Source organism: Barbus barbus (genome assembly GCF_936440315.1).
Source record: "Barbus barbus genome assembly, chromosome: 18".
NCBI classification, from domain to species: Eukaryota; Metazoa; Chordata; class Actinopteri; order Cypriniformes; family Cyprinidae; genus Barbus; species Barbus barbus.
In genome coordinates, this window is record NC_136746.1 from 8,914,217 (window position 1) to 8,932,742 (window position 18,526).

The window sequence follows — 18,526 nt, forward strand, 5'->3', positions numbered from 1 at the left end:
AGTACAGAATATAAACTTATTTTTGAAAAGTATTTTAAAATTTAAAGGGGGGGGGGGGGGATGAGAACCACCATTAAAATGTTTTTGAGGACAGTTAGGATCAAAAGTGACAAAGACCATATTACAAAATATTTATATTTTAATGCTGTTGTTTTGAACTTTCTATTAAAAAAAAATGTATCATGTTTCCATATTTGAGCACTGAAGTAATGGCTGCTGGAAATTTAGCTTTAAAGGGATAGTCCACACAAAAATTAAACTTCTGTCATTAATTACTCACCCTCATGTTGTTCCAAACCCATAAGACCTTCGTTCATCTTCGGAACACAAATTAAGATATTTTTGATGAAATATGAGAGCTTTCAGACCCTGCATAGAAAGCAACACAACAGACACGTTCAAGGCCCAGAAAGGTAGTAAGGACATCGTTAAAATAGTCCATGTGACATCAGCGGTTCAACTGTAATTTTATAAAGCTACGAGAATACTTTTGTGCACAAAGAAATCAAAAATGACTATATTCAGTTTCTTCTCTTCCATGTCAAACACAGGAGCCATAAATTAAACATTTGTACACATTTCTATATTGTTTCAATTGTAATTCGATCAAGTAAATGCAGTATTTTTGAATGGAAGTGTATAAAGTCACAGGAAGGCATTCATTATGACTGTGTGCATCCTGTCTTTGCACTGAAAATATAATCTCATGATTTCTTCCCTACAGTGATTCAGGACATAAGAACTAGAAGAGGAGAACCAGCAAAAATGAAATAAATTTTCTACTAGCTGTTGTGTGCATGTGCACACTGTCTTCTGTAACAATGTAACATTCCTTTGAAATGCAAAATTATAGCCCATATTTAAATAAACATCACATGCTGTATACAAAATATTTATTATAATTTGAAAACATGAAATATAAAACAGGAATGTTTGTTCTACAGTATTCTAGAAAGTCAAATGTGCTTTAAAGCAATATACATGTGCAATTCCTATTCAGTCAACTACATATGAAATGTACAACAGTATTTACAAAGTAGCCAAAATGTGGGATTATGGGTTTTTTTGTGCTAATCCCAAAACAAAAATTGACATGGCACCAAAAAAAAAAAAAAAAAAGACATTTTAAATCAGCTAAAACTCATAACCAAGGATGGACTTATTAAAAGAAGCAGTGGTTGGACATAAAAGTCTAAAATAGAAAAGATCTCAATCTTTGAGTAGAACCAGCAGGCAGCTTTTAGACCAGTTACAGTTGCTTGATCAGTTTAGGCACTTTGGCCTAATGACAGATTTCAAGTGTCAGTACTCTTAGGACAGACTGATGTCACTATTGTCATCTTTGGTCTCAATAACTTTAAACACCCCGTCCTTCTCCCGTTTAACACGCTTCTTGGCTTGATCTGAAAAGGAAGATTTGAGTCACATGAGAGGGGCATTAAAATGTCAAAGCATTACCATGAAAATCAATATGCAGTGGAATCTACATGCATTACAAAGACACAAAAGACATTCAGATCTGAGACATAGGACACTTACTCATTAAATCACTACGGTCCAGCAGGATCTCCAGATCTTTGTCACTGATGACCTTTCCTTTAGTGCCTTTCACTGCCCTGTAACAGCATGAATAACATCAGGACAGTCATTGTGATGCAATTTACAACAGAATTTAGCAATAATTTACGATGGATTAAAAGTCTTGTGACAGTGGAGATATGAAAATCTGTACCCGTCATAGTCTCTGGACTTCAGCAGTTCCACAAGCTCATTTACATCCACACAGCTCTTGGTCTGTTTGAGCTCCGCTTTAGAACCTTTAAACTTATCTAAAAGGACAAATATAAGGGGAAAAAGTCAGAGAGTCACAGCAAAAAAGTATATTTAAAAAAATTGATTATTCTCATTAAATCCAAAGGTTGGTAATGCGGCATTTTCTGCAACCGCTACATACTTTTGTGAATGACCATCTTCTCTAGCTTTCTCTTGGCAGAGGCTCTCTCCAGGATCTTCTCATCAATGGTGTTGGCCGTAATGAGGCGGTAAACCATCACAGGCTTCGTTTGCCCAATTCTGTGACACCGATCCTGTGCCTGCAAATCTGCCTGAGGATTCTGAAGATGAAATTACATAAAACATTTGTTGATAATGAGGCTTTTCGTTTAAAATCATTAAAATTAATTAAGTGTTAAATTGTTTTTTTGCTTTTAAAGCCAACCAATTTAAAGTGGCCACAAATTAAGAATTTTTTTCATATCTTTTATTTAATGTTAAATCAAAATGAGGGAACAAATTACTACTGATTTAACTAAAATGATGTAACAAATACTTAATTTCGTGGCCACAATAAATATTTTGTCTGCATGTCATGTGCGGGGCTCTATACAAGTCACATATGAACAGGTTGCACAACTAAATTCATACCCAGTCACTATCAAATATGATGACCGTGTCGGCAGCTGTGAGGTTGATCCCAAGACCACCAGCTCGAGTGCTCAGGAGGAAGAGGAACACCTCCGGATCAGAAGAAAACTTCTTCATCTGCATGAAAAAATGTAAATTCAATGAAAACAACTAGCACTAACTAGCACTGCATTAACCAACAAACTGCTGCTCACATTCTCATCTCGGTCTGTGTAGCTCATTGACCCATCCAGTCGGCTGTACTCATAACCACGGAGATAACAATAATCCATCAGAATATCTAATATGGAGGTCATCTGGCTGAAAATCAGTACCTGTTTATAAAAAAAGAGGGTGTAATCAAGTGTTTTATATGGCTACCACCAAAATATAAAAACATCAAAATTCCTTTTATTCAGAAAGCTGCATTATATTGACCAAAAGTGACAGAATCCTGAAAACGTACAAGTTTTTCCACAAAAATATAAAAGTAGCTGTTTTTCTTGAGAAGCAAATCATCATATTTTAATGATTTCTGAAGGATCATGTGACACTGAACACTGGAGTAATGATGCTGAAAATTCAGCTTTCATCACAGGAATAAATTACATTTTAAAATATTACATGAATTTTAATATTTCACAATATTACGGTTTTCCTGTATTTTGATCAAATAAATGCAGCCTTTGTGAGCATAAGAGATTTGTCATCTGTACATACAGGCAATTAAATGAGCAAAAATGGCTTATAACCACAGTGGAGTTTGACACTGACTGATAGAGCTGTTAATCATTCAAATGTATGCATGAGAGACTGTGAACTTTACCTTGTGCCCTCTTTTCTTCAGTTCAGGAAGCATTCGGTCCAGGATAAGAAACTTCCCTGATGCTTCCACTAACTGCTCATCAATCTGTACCAATGAGATAATTATTGCACTCGTTCTGTTGCAAATACCTTCATACCAGATCAGATCATTCCAACTCATGCACAGTTATGTGTGAAGTACCTTAAATTCTCCAGTGGCGGGGTCCAAAGGATACTCTATCAAGTAAGCATGGTTGCAGCACCTCTTCAGCAGCATAAGTATGTTTTGGAGTTTCAAGTTGACTTGAGCATCAACTGGCATGGAAACATCCACCACTGGGCTGGAGCTAAGGAGAGAGTAATCATGTCACATCAAAAAGCTCACAGATCAGTTCAAAGCAGAGGTTAAACTGGTAAATACAACGAGAGACAGACCTTGCCTGACTTTCCATCTCTCTCCGAACCTTCTCTAGGTATTTCTCAAGATCTTTCACAGAGTCAGTGTTTGACTCATAATAGTCCACCACCTTCCTGGTCCTGCGCTTTGGTCGGCCACTGGATGTAAGCGGCACTTGTGCTGAATCATCCTTAAGGAAGTGTCAAAAAAAGATAATGAATAAATACTTCAAGCACACTCCTCCTACTAACTTTAATATCCTGTTCACACAAAGAGAAATATTCAGCATGATAAACATTTTGATTAGAATGAACAGAATAAATCTGTTCTTTTGGTGTTAACGCATCTTGTATTTGGTGCTGTTTGATGAACACCAGAGCGGATACAAAAACCTGAACAGCTATAAATACTAAATGATGTTGGACTTTCTTCTCCATGACAAGCAGGTGTAAAGCAGAAAAGGAAAGTTGCATAGCAACTTCTCCGTCAGTGCAACATCCTGGCACTAAGTGCATTTACATTTTCCTTCAGCCCATCTGCCGTTTCCACGTGGATTGATCCGAACAGAATTTTTATGCGAAACGTGTGTTGGTGCAAATAGACCACAGCGTAAAACTCACCTTCTCCTGACCCAGCAGCTTTGCTATAGTCTTGTTAACAATGGCCATGTAAAAGGCCTCCTGTTTGTTGGTGAGGGGTGCGTACACTACGATCTCTTTCTTAGGTGGGACCTCCAGTGTGACGTCTGACTTCAGTCTTCTCAGAAGAAAGGGTGTGAGGATCTGAAAACATTAAAATGCCATTAAAACCAAAAGCAAAGAACAGAACAAATGCATATAATCAGTCTATACCTAGCCAAAGACCATTTAAGATGTACATTTTGGACAATGTCTACAAAATATTGTCATGTCATGAAGATACCTGATGAAGCATGTGAAGGATATTCTGCTCACGCTCATTAGCCACAATGTTTTCTGCATCTGAAGTGATGGTGCTAATGTCAAACCATGATTCAAAACTGAGGGGAGAAAAGAAAAAATGATCAACTTTTGATTTGAGTCAAGAAAATCCTCTGTTTTTAAGACAAAATCAGTATTGTGAACTCCCTTTGCATGTGCCTTCTTACCTCTTCAGGTCATCAAACACATCGGGGAGGAGGAAGTTGAGGAGAGACCACAGTTCGGACAGGTTATTCTGCAAGGGGGTTCCTGTCAGCAGCAGTTTGTTGTCAGTCATCAGCATCTTTAGTTCTTGCACCAGTCGGCAGTTCAAGTTTTTAATCCTATGGCCCTCATCCACAATCATATAGTTCCAGTGGAAACGCTGAGGAGAACAAACATGACAAAACTCCATTCATGCGCTACAAAACTTGCTTTGTGCTTATCATGATTAAATTCAATGTTATAAATTCACCACGTTTGCAAACACTATTGCTGAAGTGGCAGAATGGGCACCATGCATTACTTTGATGAAAGATTCAATGTGCAAACACTCTTGATGAACTGTCCTAAGACTAATTTTTATATGCAAGTAAAACAATGCAACACCAGATCTGTTTACCTGTAGAAGCTTCCTGTCTCTCATGGCTATTTCAAAGGATGTAACAACAACAGGGCACATACTGAGAGGACCCTGCGCCTGACGGATCTTCTTCACCAGGTCCATCCTCTCTTTTTGTGGACCATGATACAGCAGGACAGACACCTTAAACACAGAGAGAAAAAAACAAAGTCAATTAACAGAAACCTCTCAAACTGTATGAAACGGACTTAAAACTTTCATTTCAATAAAGACGAACAACAGTTATCGTTTCACACCTCTGGGGTGAAGCGCTTGAATTCTGAGATCCAGTTTGGAAGAGTGGACAAAGGTGCCACAACTAGGAAGGGCCCATGGACTTTCTTCTCAACCATCATCGCAATATGGGCGATGCACTGTATGGTTTTCCCAAGACCCATCTCATCAGCCAGGATACCATTGATACCATTCTCCCATAGCATCTGCAAATCAGCCACGCCCATTCATTAGCTATTAGCTATATACAAACATAATACAGGTCACACAATATCCTAGTTTTGCAAATCATATGTATGAGAGCATATCATGTATCCTTTTTTAGGCAGTTCAGAAAATAGAATCCAGCACTAATTCCAGACAATGGAGAATAAATATACTGCCCTCTGATGGTCATGCGTTTATTCAGGTCTCACTCACCCTGAGCCACTCTATGCCTTCCACCTGGTACCATCTCATCACACCCCCAGTGAAGAATTTGGGCTGCTGCGCAGGCACAGGTTGGCCATTCACGGTTCTCTCTGGATCCAGCATCTGCTTACTATTTTCCCGCAAAGTCTCAGACAGTCGGCCTTTAATATCCGAGTTGGTGTCACTCATCTTCTCTATATCCTCAGCTTCCAGTTTTACTGATGAATGAGCCTCCTTCAGAAAACAGATCAAATCAAGTATTAAGACAATGTTCAATAATTACACTATTAAATATTATAACAATAACCTGTAATATAACAAAATGTTGTTAAAGGGATATAGTTCACCAAATTAAAATTCTGTCCCTCATGTCGTTCCTAACCTGTAAGCCCTTCGCTCAACTTCGGAACACAAATTAAGATATTTTTATGAAGTCCGAAAGCTTTCTGACCTTGACTAGAGTCATTATTTTTGTTTTCTTTGTACACAAAGTATTCTTGTAGCTTCATAAAATTACGGTTGAACCACTGATGTCACATGGACCATTTTAACGATATCCTTACTAGCTTTCTGGGTCTTGAATGTGTTGTTGCTGTCTATGGAGGGTCAGAAAGCTCTCGGATTTCATCAAAATTAAGTTTTGTTTTCCAAAGATGAAGGAAGGTTTTACGGGTTTGGAGCAACACGAGGGTGAGTAAATTAATGAAAGAATTTTCATTTTTGGCTAAACTACCCCTTTAACTACTCCTAGTGTAGGGCGTATATGGCTGGCAAGAACTGTAGCAACTTGGCATTAATACAGAACGTGAGCTCAGAGGTGTGTTTTATCGGCATCTTACAACAGTGTCAATACAGAGAATACTGATTTCATGATGTCTGAAAGCACAATAAACAAAGTATAAACCTTTACCTCTTCCAATTTAGATTTTTTGGCTTTTGACAGAATTTCCTAAAAGAGAGAAAAATCCACATCAGTAACATAACAGACATTAATGATGTCATTGGAAAAAATGTATAAATTGAAGGCTCACCTCTTTGGTCATAACATCTGCGATTTTGTAATCCTCTTCCCTTTCACGCTTCTTTCTTTCAACTTCACACAAAAAAAGATCAGTATTATTGACTGCACATCAGACATATTACTTTAATATAACAGCATCATAATTAATACCCTGTATTGAAATGCAATCTGTGAATCCTACCTTTTACAGTCTTTTTATCATTTCCCTGTGGAAAATGCATGAAATTTGAGAATTACAACTCTTTATCCATATTTTTCTACATGAAGAAAAATGTGATAAAACATGAACCCAAACTTACCTTTTGCTTCTGACTAGCAGCTTTCTTTTTCAGTCTCTCTTTTTGAATTTTTTCCTGTAATTAAAAAAAAATATATATCAAAATGGAATTTTCAAGTACTTCACAAGCAGATTTATGATGGTAATAATGCAGATGATATTGAGAGCATGCTGCAACTTGAAAACTTGACAATCATTAGATTTCCAAAATCATTAGATTTGGCAGCATTAACTTGGCTCCTTCACAACCCTCTGCCCACAAACATCTGCTTCCGTGCCACTTCACCAGGTTACAATTCATAGATGAAAACATTCAAGAAAGATTTACATCCGGAAATGGTAAACCTCCTAGTGTGACAGCTCTTTCCTGTCTTTTAAACACAATACTCACATCTTGCTGCTGCTGTTCCATCTTTGTGAGCAAAAACTTTGAGTAAATGTTGCTTTTCTCCAAAAGGTGCTGAAGTCGTCTGAAACGCATTTCTTGAGAATCTTTCTCCCACGACTGTCTGGCCTGTTACAACAGCATGCAGCATAAAATATAAACATTTACTGATAATGTGAATCTCAGAGTCCAGAATAAATTACATTTAATTTATAAAAATACAAAGACTTTTGCGAAACAGGGCAGAGGAGACTCAAGGGTTCCACACTTTAACACAAAGCATTTCTAATACTTTTCCATAGTTATTACTAGCTAAGGATACATTTTTACTTTACAGGGATTGCATACATAGAGACTATGGAAGCACATGGGCAGCATAATCCATTTTGAAATGTAATATGCAAAATGGCAATGTTTTTCTGTATTTAAATTGACATTTTCCCATACATATGTGCAATGTTTAGTGCAAAATGAAAATTCAATCATATAATACCTACTTGTCACAATACATTTTATTCTTCACTTTGAAACCATAATGGATTGCACGTCCCGAGGCACCAAATGAGTCACGCCTGCCTCAACATCTCACTGTTCACACGCCGAGTTATGCACGCAAGCAAATAGTGCAATTCTACACTTATCTATTTGCTACCTTACCCCATGTCTAAACAGGACGTGACAGCTGTCATGTCACATCGCACCGCATCCAGTGTAGACAGCATCACAGATTATAATGGGTTCAGTACTATCTTTTGTCGCGTTCGGTGTAGACACTGTGTTGCCTTATATTTCCTCTCTTCTAACCCATAATGGAGCACACGTCCCGTGGCACCTAAGTGGCGTGCACGCCTCAAGATATCTCACTGTTTACACTCCTATTTATGCACATGACCATACAGAAAACGCTGCTGCTACTACTCTACCTGCCCCAGATGGCAGACAACACTTCACCAGTCAGATCTAGGCGCAGCTGTCAAAGAACATGCCACAGCCAAGGTGAGATAACTTTATATTAAAAATCACAGGCATCAATTGCGGTGTCTAGTGGCTCTAAACGGTGAGAGATCTTGTGGCAGGCACATGACGTTTAGGTGCCACGGAGCACAAGCTATTTTAGAGATTAAAAGAGGAATAAAATACAAGGTTATGTGGTAAATAAGTGTAGAACTGCACTATTTGCTTACATGCATCACTCGGCGTGTGATCCATTACGGTTTAAAAGTGAAGAATGTTCAACAATGACGTTTGCGCTCCTCAGTTACTTGATATTTTTTATTTATTTTGGTGCGTTAATCTATCAAGTCATTTTGTGCAAGAAATTATGATCCACACTCATGAGAACAGTCTTCTTTTTCCGTTTAACTCAACAATCATCACCAAAAGGGAAAGACAAACGTTTCGGCTACCAAGCCTTCCTCAGTGTGTAAAGCAATTACATCCCTCCACCCACTTTTCAAATCACCAATTGTGTCGACGTCATTAATCAATGTTGAATCACCACAATCATTAAAACTATGGTGTTCCTATGCATTCCAAATGCTTGATGTCGTGTCCCACTTCTTTAAAATGTCTCGCTACTGAAGAGGTTAAATCTTGTCGTCATATACTCTATGTTCGTTAGACATTTTAACGAAATGGGACACGACATCAAGCATTTGGAATGCATAGGAATGGAAGAGGTTTTTGGGTCACGTCGAGGAGGTGATATAAATAAAGAACTATTGAAACAGGAAGCATTTTGGATTCATAAACTTAAATCACTGACACCAAATGGCATGAATGAAGAACTACAACTTTGTTTTTCTTTATTGTACTAGAATTGGTCGAATTCATCTTTAAGATGTTATATAATAAATCTGGAGTATTTACAGTGTGAAAAACATAATTACTTATGACGATGTATTTTCTGATGTGAATTTTCCACTGTTATACTAAAGTTAATTGGTGGAGTATATATTGTTGATTGTTTATTTAAACTGTCGACTTGTATAATAGTGATAAATGAATAATCCTAGATAATTCTTATGGTCACGGAGGTGTAGCATCATGTGAATATGATGTTTTATCTTGTGAAAATTGTTTAGAAGTTAAAAAGAAAATGCTTTAATGATTGTGGCGATTCAACATTGATTAATGACGTCGACACAATTGGTGATTTGAAAAGTGGGTGGAGGGATGTAATTGCTTTACACACTGACGAAGGCTTGGTAGCCGAAACGTTTGTGTCTTTCCCTTTTGGTGATGATTGTTGAATTAAAAATGAAGAATAAAATATAATGCATGGTGACAAATAGGTAAATAACTGTAGAATCGTTTTGTTGAATTGAATCGGTTTGCTTATGTGCATCAGAGTGTAAACCGTGAGAAATCACAAGGCAGGTGAAAAGCTTGGTTAACGATGAATATTGACCTATTGTTCGTCTGGTTGCCGAGCCCCGCCTTGATGTAATGACTGACAGGTCGGGGGCGTGCTCGGCTCGGATGCATTTTCAAATCCACAATGACTTAATCTACATTATCGCGGGGTATTTGATGAAAATGCAATGCAATTTAAACATCTTAAGTGCAAGTCTCAATGCATTTAAGAAAAAAACATTTAATTCACCGTTTTGCTGCATCTTTGGTTCAGAATGCATTCTGAAATTCTCACTGTATTTTGATACAATTATTACACGGTATTATGATGAAAATGCAAAATGTGCAAGTCTAAATGCATTTACGAAAAACAGGATTTAAATTATACTTTTACTTGGCCATGCTAAACATATCTAATCAATTTGGGTAATACATGTTTCTTTTAATTTTGCATGTACATTTTAATGTGCATATTAAAACTTGTGTAGGAAATGGCAAATGTAAATTATATAAATTAATTTTCATTTTGCATTAAACATTGCACTTATGTATGGGAAAATTTAAATTTAAATACAGAAAAACATTGCCATGTTACATATTGCATTGCCATTTTGCATATTACATTTCAAAATGAATTATACTTCCATAAAAGACAACGAAGTTTTGCCTTCTGGTTTTCCATGTGTGTGAGAAAGCAGTACCTCTTCCATCATTTCTCTTTCTTTCTTCTCTCCCTCCTCCACTAAATGCTTCTCCTCCTCCTCCATCTCTTTTGTAATGACAATCTCTCCATGCTGGCTGTTTTCTGTAATATGCAGGAGATTAGTGAAATTAAACCGAAAGCTGCATGGACTTGCACAGGCAGGTCTGCCATCATGTATCTTACTGTGAATACTTTTGACCTACCAATAGTGGTCTCCTCCATTGAAGTACCTTCTGGTTCTTCAGATTCGTTGGGTTTGGGGCAGTGAGGAGAAACACTGCGAGTCTCTTCTTTGACAATGCTGCAACATGTGAACATGAAGTTAATAAAAGCGTATGGCTCTGCCAACACCTCGTGCCTAATGCACAATAAATGCACTTACCCACTCATTTCTGCTGCGTTCTGGGTAACGTTAACTTAAACCAGCTGTTGAATTAAACGCTTTTGTGCACGTCTCTCAAACGTATGCAGCGTAACGTTAGCTTAATATGTAATGCAAATGTGTCTAACTAAAGACCCGATTAGCTAACACACAACAAAGCCTTGCACAACAAACACGGACGCGTTTTGTAACAGTAGAATACGATGCAAATAACATAAAGGCACCCGAACGGAGACTATTTCTTTGCAAAAATATAAAATTGCACAACCACTCTTCTAAATGCTAAGGTCCAGGATACACCAACCTCGCGCCTGTAACGTGAAACTTTGCTGTAGAGCGCGAGGTGTTTGGCGCCACTGTGGACGAAACCATTACAGCGCACGTTTGGAGGGGCGCGCGTCTAACTCTGCTTGTTTAATGATCCGCTTTATAGCAGGAATACATAAACATAATGATTAAGACCGTGAAACAACGTATTTTTGTAAAAAGCAATGAAGGCTTCTTCTCGCAAACAACTTTGTAAACAAGTGTAAAAGTTTGAGACGTTTTACCATCCACCCCTGATTCTACGGCGCGTATGCAAACTGCCTAGTTGATATTACCCGCGAAACTACAGTTCATTCAGTGCAACAAAGTGGGGTGTGTACGAGGATCAGAGGATTGTTTGATCTTTCCGCCAAGCACACACACACACACACACACAGACACACACACACACACACACACTCACTCACACAAACACACATGTTGGTTTTTGTGGTTTATGGGGACTCTCCATAAGCGTAATGGTTTTTATACTGAACAAACTGTGTGCTATTGCCCTACACCAACCCTACACCTAAACTTAGCCCTCACAGGAGACTTTGTGCATTTTTAGATTTTCAAAAAAACACCATTTAGTATGTTTTTTAAGCCTTTTGAATTACGGGGACATAGGCAGTGTCCTCATAAACCACCTTCATATTGTAATACCTCTGTCATACCCATGTCATTATACAAATTTGTGACCTCATAAACCACATAAACATACACACACACACACACACACACACAGAGAATTTATTTAGGGCTCTTAAGTCTTAACAAGGATAATTAGCATTTTCGACCTCCCTCAAGTAAAAATCACTATTATGTACCGGTATGTCTCATTATCAATCCACTTTAAATGATTATTCCTCCCTTAAACTGTAGTGCTGACATGGCGTGTTATTACAAAATTAGCTTATCCAATCAAATTCATAATTAAGAGTTTGGAATTTTTATTTTAAGTAATCAATATGTTTTTTTTTAATGAAACTTCCAGTGCAATACAAAAATAAGACACAAAAATACAATTACAAAATAAAATGCAACAAGTATAAAGACTAGTCAGAATCTACATATTTACAGTTTAGTGCATATAAGTAAAATATATTTGTAAAATATAGCAATAAAAGTGGAGTAAGAAGGGCACTGAGAGACTGAACTATGCGATTTATAAATAGTGCATATCATAAATCTGAATGCTATGATCTGAATTAACCACAAGGCGCCAGCAGAGAGTCTTTATTTGCTTCACATTACTAGTTCAAATTAGGTGAGCCTGGCTCTGCTGTTGGCTGCTGAACCTATATTACGTGTACAGCATTGGTTGTATGTACAAGAAATGCTTTTATAAACATGCTTCCTATTCTTTAATAGTTTTACACTTTAATTAATTGTCTACACTTCTCATTGCAGGCTTGATTCTTTCATTGCCTTCTCTACTTCTCACAACAGTTTTATTCAGGCATAATTTGAAGACTGATAATGTGTACTAAAGTGCGGATTTGGATAATAAACATAAACTTTATTCATTAGGGTAAATAATAATTTAAAAGCATCTCCTGTCTTAGTAATGCATGGTCAATGACTATAATTGAGCTTTGCTGAAAAACGTCAGCTCATGCATTATAGCCTTTAATTTGATTTCGAGGGCACTCTCAGTGGATTCTGAGCATAAGCCAACAGTATAGTGAAACAAAGGTGGCTCTGAAATTCTTCACGCTTGATAAGAGCAGATCCATTTACAAAACAGCTTTTCGTCAAAGGACAGGACTCCCTCCTGCACACTGTCCCAGAGCAGTCTTATCTTTCCTTTGGGAGAGTGTGTGCTCTGCGTCATGTGTCTGCTCAGTGATTCTTCGGTCTTCCTTACTTTCTTCCATCTTGAAGAATGAACTGCTGTAGATGTCACTGGAGCCCGAGGCCAGATCTGCCCAAATTATGCTTGAAATCCAATAGCCCCGCATCCAGTAATGGAAAAGAATGTGTATGGGAAGGTTTTCATTCATTAAGGTCATTGTAAAATGTAAAAGACATAGAAAAAATGACCTTATAGGCATGTGGCTTTTACATTACTAGTCTATATTAACAGAAATCACTTTATAACAAGGTCTAATTGTGTAGCATTACTGAATGCATTAGCTAACTAACAATGCGCAGTCTGTTTTTATACTTATTAATCTTTGTAGTTTGATAAAACATATTTGTTAAACTTTTGATTTTAAAAATGTATTACTGAGATTATCTAAAATTAATAAATGCTCGTTGTTTGTTAACTATAATGTTAACAAATGAAACCTTGTTGTAAAGTGTTTTTGAAAAAAAAACTGAAAAATCATCTTTATTAAAAATACAAATCAAGTGACAGAACCATTTTTGAAGATGTTTTTTTTGTGATGATATTGACCTAACCAAACAAAGACAGATGCTCTATAAATGAAACTTAATTCAATAACTTAATGTTTCAATAACTCAATATTCACTGATCAAACACCACATGATTTATATGTTTTGGTGTAACAGTGTTGGAATATATCTATGTTCACCTTAGCAAATGATTGACTTAAATATGCAGGAGGGGCGATAACCAAACAATGGAGTGTAAGAGGAGACTTTCGACTAGAAATTCTTTCATAATAACATGTATCGGTTGAAAAATGGTGGTCATACATGTGCAGGGTGTGTTAAGTTGGAGTAGTGGGGATACATCCGGGTTATCAGGAAGGTTATCATGGACAGCTGGCTGCCTGTAAACATATGGAAAGGACCTATTAACCCATTTCCTCCATTGCAGCTCTCTGTCTGTTAGTTTAGACTTTTAAGTGTGCCACATTATGTTACTCTTCGCTCACTGAAATGTGTAATTATGACCTGTAACATTCATTATTCCTAAAAGAAGAGTTCACTCAAAAATAGGAATTTTCTGAAAATGTACTCACCCTTATAGGACATTCAAAATGAGTTTGTTTGTTCAGCTGAAAGGATTTGAAGAAACGTAGCATTACATCACTTGCTCACCACCACTGGATCCTCTGCAGTGAATGGGTGCCGTCAGAATGAGAGTCCAAACAGCTGATAAAAACATCACAATAATCCACAAGTAATCCACACCCCTCCAGTCCATCAGTTAATGTCTTGTGAAGTGAAAAGCTGCGTTTGTAAGAAACAAAACCATTATTAAAACATTTTTAACTTCAAACCATTGTTTCCAGCTAAAATATGCGAGTCATCTATCCATAAGTGTTTTCTCCAGTAAAAAAGTTGCACAAACATATGCACAAAATATGCACAGATTTCATACGTGAAAACAGTCCAAAACCAGAAATGGTGGTTTGAAGTTAAAAAATGGATTACTGTGATGTTTTTATCAGCTGTTTGGACTCTCTTTCTGACGGCACCCATTCACTGCAGAGGATCCATTGGTGAGCAAGTGATTAATTTCTCCAAATCTTTATTGTTGTTTGAGGAGGTGTTGGCCCACTGTTAGCTCACTTTGTCCCCTATCTACATTTTTCTACTCCGTAGTGCCTCCATTGTCCTCTGCCCACATTGTTCTTCATTTTGTGGCAACAAGTTCGCACGAGGGAACTTGTCTGAGTCTTTGTCGCAAACACTTCAAGGTTTCCTGTACTCATCACAAATCACTTTGCTTAAAGACCGGCTTTATTGTCTTCTTGTTCAAGCGAAATATAGGTTTATTCACTGTTTAAGAGATCAAATGACAATGTATAAGACACGTATTGATGCTTGAGGAAAACCTGAGAATAAACATCACACAGGTGTAGCCAGTGATGTCATCATTTTAAATGTGCAAAGACAGCAGGGAGATTTTCAGATAGAAGAGATATTTTTATTTCTCCTGTCTTTGTTTTGTGAATGGGAGATTGGAAAAATAGCTGCTCCTACCTCATTCATATTCTGTGCTGTTGCCAACAAGGCTCAGCTTGTTACCTGATAAAAACTTAACAAGTCCTGACAAACAGATGTTAACAGTAAGGACATTTTCCCATCAAATAAAGACCCCATGAAGTCAAAATAGGAGTTTTGAGATTTAGTCCAGTTCTCCTCTGAAAGTTGGCCAAACAAACAGTGTGCTGTTCTGAACTGAATTGAGAATGCTTTTAAATTCGATTTAAATTCCTCAATTTAAATTAGGCTCAATTTGAATTGAGGTAGCAAGCAGGATGCAATATTACAGTTCTTATAAAGTCGTTTTAAAGTAGAAAAGGCAAAATTTAAAGTGCCCCTATGGGTTATGAAAGGTTCATATTTTGGTTTTGAGAGTCCCCAACAACAGCTTGACATGCATGCAAGGTCAAAAACACTTTCATTGTCTTATAATATGCATTTAGTTTTACCTTATTTGCTCAAAGACTCCCAAACAATTCCCTCAATGATTCATTTTTCCAAACCCCTCCTTTGCGTGACACTAATCTGCAGTGATTGGTTCGATTGCTCTCACTTTCGTTTCATCTGGCCTGTAATGCCTGATAAAGCAGCATTTGTGAGCGCAGTGCTGCTTCGTGTACAGCGTTACCGGTGAAACCGCTATTTTTACCGCCCCAAAAGCGCCACCTAGTGGCAAAGAATAAATTTGCATTTTCATTCAGACCAACACGAAAAGACCAACAAGTGGGTGAGCAATATACTAATGTTTCATGTTGACGTGAACATGATAGGACTTGGGATTCGTTTTAAAAACGACTCTTTTGAATATGATTCAGACTCGACTCTTTCTTTTGAGAGACAATAGCTTTATACATGTAACATGGTGCACTTTCTGATTTAAAACTTCAGTTACTGTGTAGATGATATGCCTGTTTTAAAAGTTTTTTTTTTTTATCAGCTCTTTTAATTACTGTATTGGTTGCGCAACAAACCGTTCAGTCAATGCAGTAAATCTTAAAAACATAAGATGTTAGAATGATTTACATTAAGTTATTGGTGTCTTTTTGCCAATTAGTTCTAATATTTGAAAGTATATTTTTTATTTGTTTATTTTTAAAGGAATAGTCCACCAACAGCTGAAAATAAATTGGAGAGTGGCATTTTTCACTGTCTAATTTGATTTTGTGGAAAACAGCAGCTTGGATATTTTCTTTTGTGTTCCAAAGAAAGTCATACAAGTTTGTAACGACATGAGGGTACAAAAATGTCACTGTCCGTTTAACAAAAAACATAAACAGCTAAGCAACGATGAAAATCATGATTATTATTATTATTTTTTAATCAAACATGTTTTCAGCATTTCCTCAGCTTTTAACAGAGACTTCTCAGTTTGGGGAGAGTCTGTTTTTATGTTTTCCCAGTGATGCACCCTGGAATGTAGGATTTCATGACATGTCAAAGGTTTGCAAAGCCTAATATGTTTTTACTCAGTCAAACACCATCAGAAAGGTATGCAGTCACATTTATTAAAAGTGCTCAGTGTTACTTAGGATAACATGAAGAATAATTTAATAACTCAGGTCACAGATATCTGTGTGAAGCCCCCACCCCATCCAAGTCTGACCCAGTTCCTGCAATACTCATGTAAACACTGGCCTAAAGTAAAGTCAACACCTCTGTATGGAGGAAAAGCCAAATGTAATCATTTCTGATTTAGGATGGCAGAAACACTGAGAGCTCACTTGTTTTTCTTAGGAAACAAACATCAAAACAACTATATTCCTGATCACACCCAGTGTCAGGTTTTCTGGAAGTAAATTTCCACTAATTTGGTTATTCTTGGTTTAGGCAACATCCACTTCTCTTTAATGTCAAGTACTTACACACAAATTGGACTGATCTGAGCAGTTGATAAACATATAAACGGATGCCTACCCACAAAATAATAAAAAGGAAAACCCCAAATCTGGTAAACAAATCTCCAAAGAAGAAAAATGCATCCTCTGAAGGACATGTCACTCAGTGTAGGAAAAATCCACTTTCAACTGATGCCCGCTTTTCATTTGATGTCTTTGTTGCACGGTCCTCAATTTGCGGAAATGAGATTAGGGAAAATGTTTGGGGAGTTTTGGGAAAATGGTGTTTGGGGTGTGACGGGGGGTCCGTCCGGCTTCACTGCAGCTGTAGGCTGAAAATACACTGCTCTGTCTGATCTCATGAAGGAAATTATGATTTTAAATCATGTGACAGAATATCAAACACAAGGTGCTCTGGGGCTCGGTGACTGCAGGCTATACGAATGTTGTTGTGGAACGTATCTCTGGTTTCCATCAGTACCGCAGGGAACACCTGAACCTGAACCATCAAAACCATCTGATATAAGACTAGACAAATGGCAGTGTGTCAAACAGAATAAAAATTTGGACATCTGAAGCAGATATGCCCTTACTAAGCAAAGATATTAATTCAAAAGATCTTTGTACGACTGGAGGCCCATATGGTTCTGCTTACTTCGAATCTGCTTGGACTGTAATATTTAATAAATATGACAAGATATACAGCTCTCAAGTCATTTATAAACATCTCTGCTTGTTTTGCTCCCCGAGATGTTAGAATCTCAGGAAAATGACAGTCTTATACAGTAATAAACTGCTCTGTTGTTCCCACGAGGCAATGTGAGATGTGCATGATTTGGAGAGAGAGAGATTTGAGAAGATTACAATTTATGAGGACATAATCCCAATTTAATGAAAATATAACACTTAAAAAAATAGTATTATTTGAGAAAATCGTGCCTATTATTAGTGCTTATAAAACACATATTCGGCATGACCATAATATAATCAATACCTAAACGTTATTGATTGTCTACCTAAAAAGTTCTGTAGTTTAGCAAAAATGTGTGTGTGTGTGTGTGTGTGCGTGCGCGTGTGTGTGTGTGAATAGGCTATACTTACAACATTTAAAAAATATTATGGACAAAAACATTCATTACAGTTCTGAAGTAAATCTATTAAATGTCTTCACAGAAAATTATGTAAAAAAAATCTGTGCATATGGATATATGAGATATGAATAGGCTACGTTTTGCATCATAACCGTTACTATATCTATGACTATATCTATACTATATAATATATTCTAGGACCCTGTACTGACCATAAGCATTTATTTTACAGCATTAAAGGCAAATTTACTCACCGTCATAACTGTAGGTCTGTATGAGTTTCTTTCTTTGAACACAAAAGAAGAGATTTTGAAGAATGTGGGTAACCACTGTATTTCTTTTCACACTGGAAGTCAATGGGGACCAACAACTGTTTGGCTACCAACATATTTCAAAAAATATTACTTTGTGTTCAGCAGAAGAAAGAAATTCATACAGGTTTGGAATAACACAAGG

The 18,526-nt window shown here is 37.0% G+C and overlaps 1 protein-coding gene across 2 annotated transcripts; it reads right to left on the reverse strand.

Moving 5' to 3' along the window:
* Positions 1–862: 862 nt before the first annotated feature.
* LOC306884380 (lymphoid-specific helicase-like) lies at positions 863–11,546 on the reverse strand. Of its 2 annotated transcripts, XM_079440179.1 has the most exons (23): positions 10,933–11,546; positions 10,754–10,851; positions 10,549–10,652; positions 7,499–7,621; positions 7,130–7,183; positions 7,012–7,036; positions 6,841–6,902; positions 6,720–6,758; positions 5,819–6,043; positions 5,422–5,604; positions 5,165–5,308; positions 4,731–4,927; positions 4,526–4,622; positions 4,225–4,386; positions 3,643–3,794; positions 3,410–3,554; positions 3,230–3,313; positions 2,619–2,738; positions 2,425–2,541; positions 1,955–2,114; positions 1,733–1,829; positions 1,540–1,616; positions 863–1,403 (listed from the first exon to the last, which is right to left on the reverse strand). In XM_079440179.1, exons 1-23 carry the CDS (start codon positions 10,938–10,940, stop codon positions 1,312–1,314), a joined length of 2,565 nt encoding a protein of 854 aa, XP_079296305.1. In that variant the 5' UTR covers positions 10,941–11,546; the 3' UTR covers positions 863–1,311. The 2 variants fall into 2 exon arrangements, with proteins under 2 accessions (XP_079296305.1, XP_079296306.1); XM_079440180.1 differs by lacking the exons at positions 10,549–10,652; positions 10,754–10,851; positions 10,933–11,546 and adding an exon at positions 7,990–8,158 and having other exon boundaries at positions 878–1,403.
* Positions 11,547–18,526: the final 6,980 nt, after the last annotated feature.

Coding starts and splice junctions, on each gene's coding strand:
- LOC306884380 (XM_079440179.1), bottom strand. Junction 6,759..6,840: donor CAGATGTTATGACCAAAGAG/GTGAGCCTTCAA, acceptor TCTCTCTTTTAG/GAAATTCTGTCAAAAGCCAA. Junction 1,404..1,539: donor GGACCGTAGTGATTTAATGA/GTAAGTGTCCTA, acceptor CTTCCTTTTCAG/ATCAAGCCAAGAAGCGTGTT.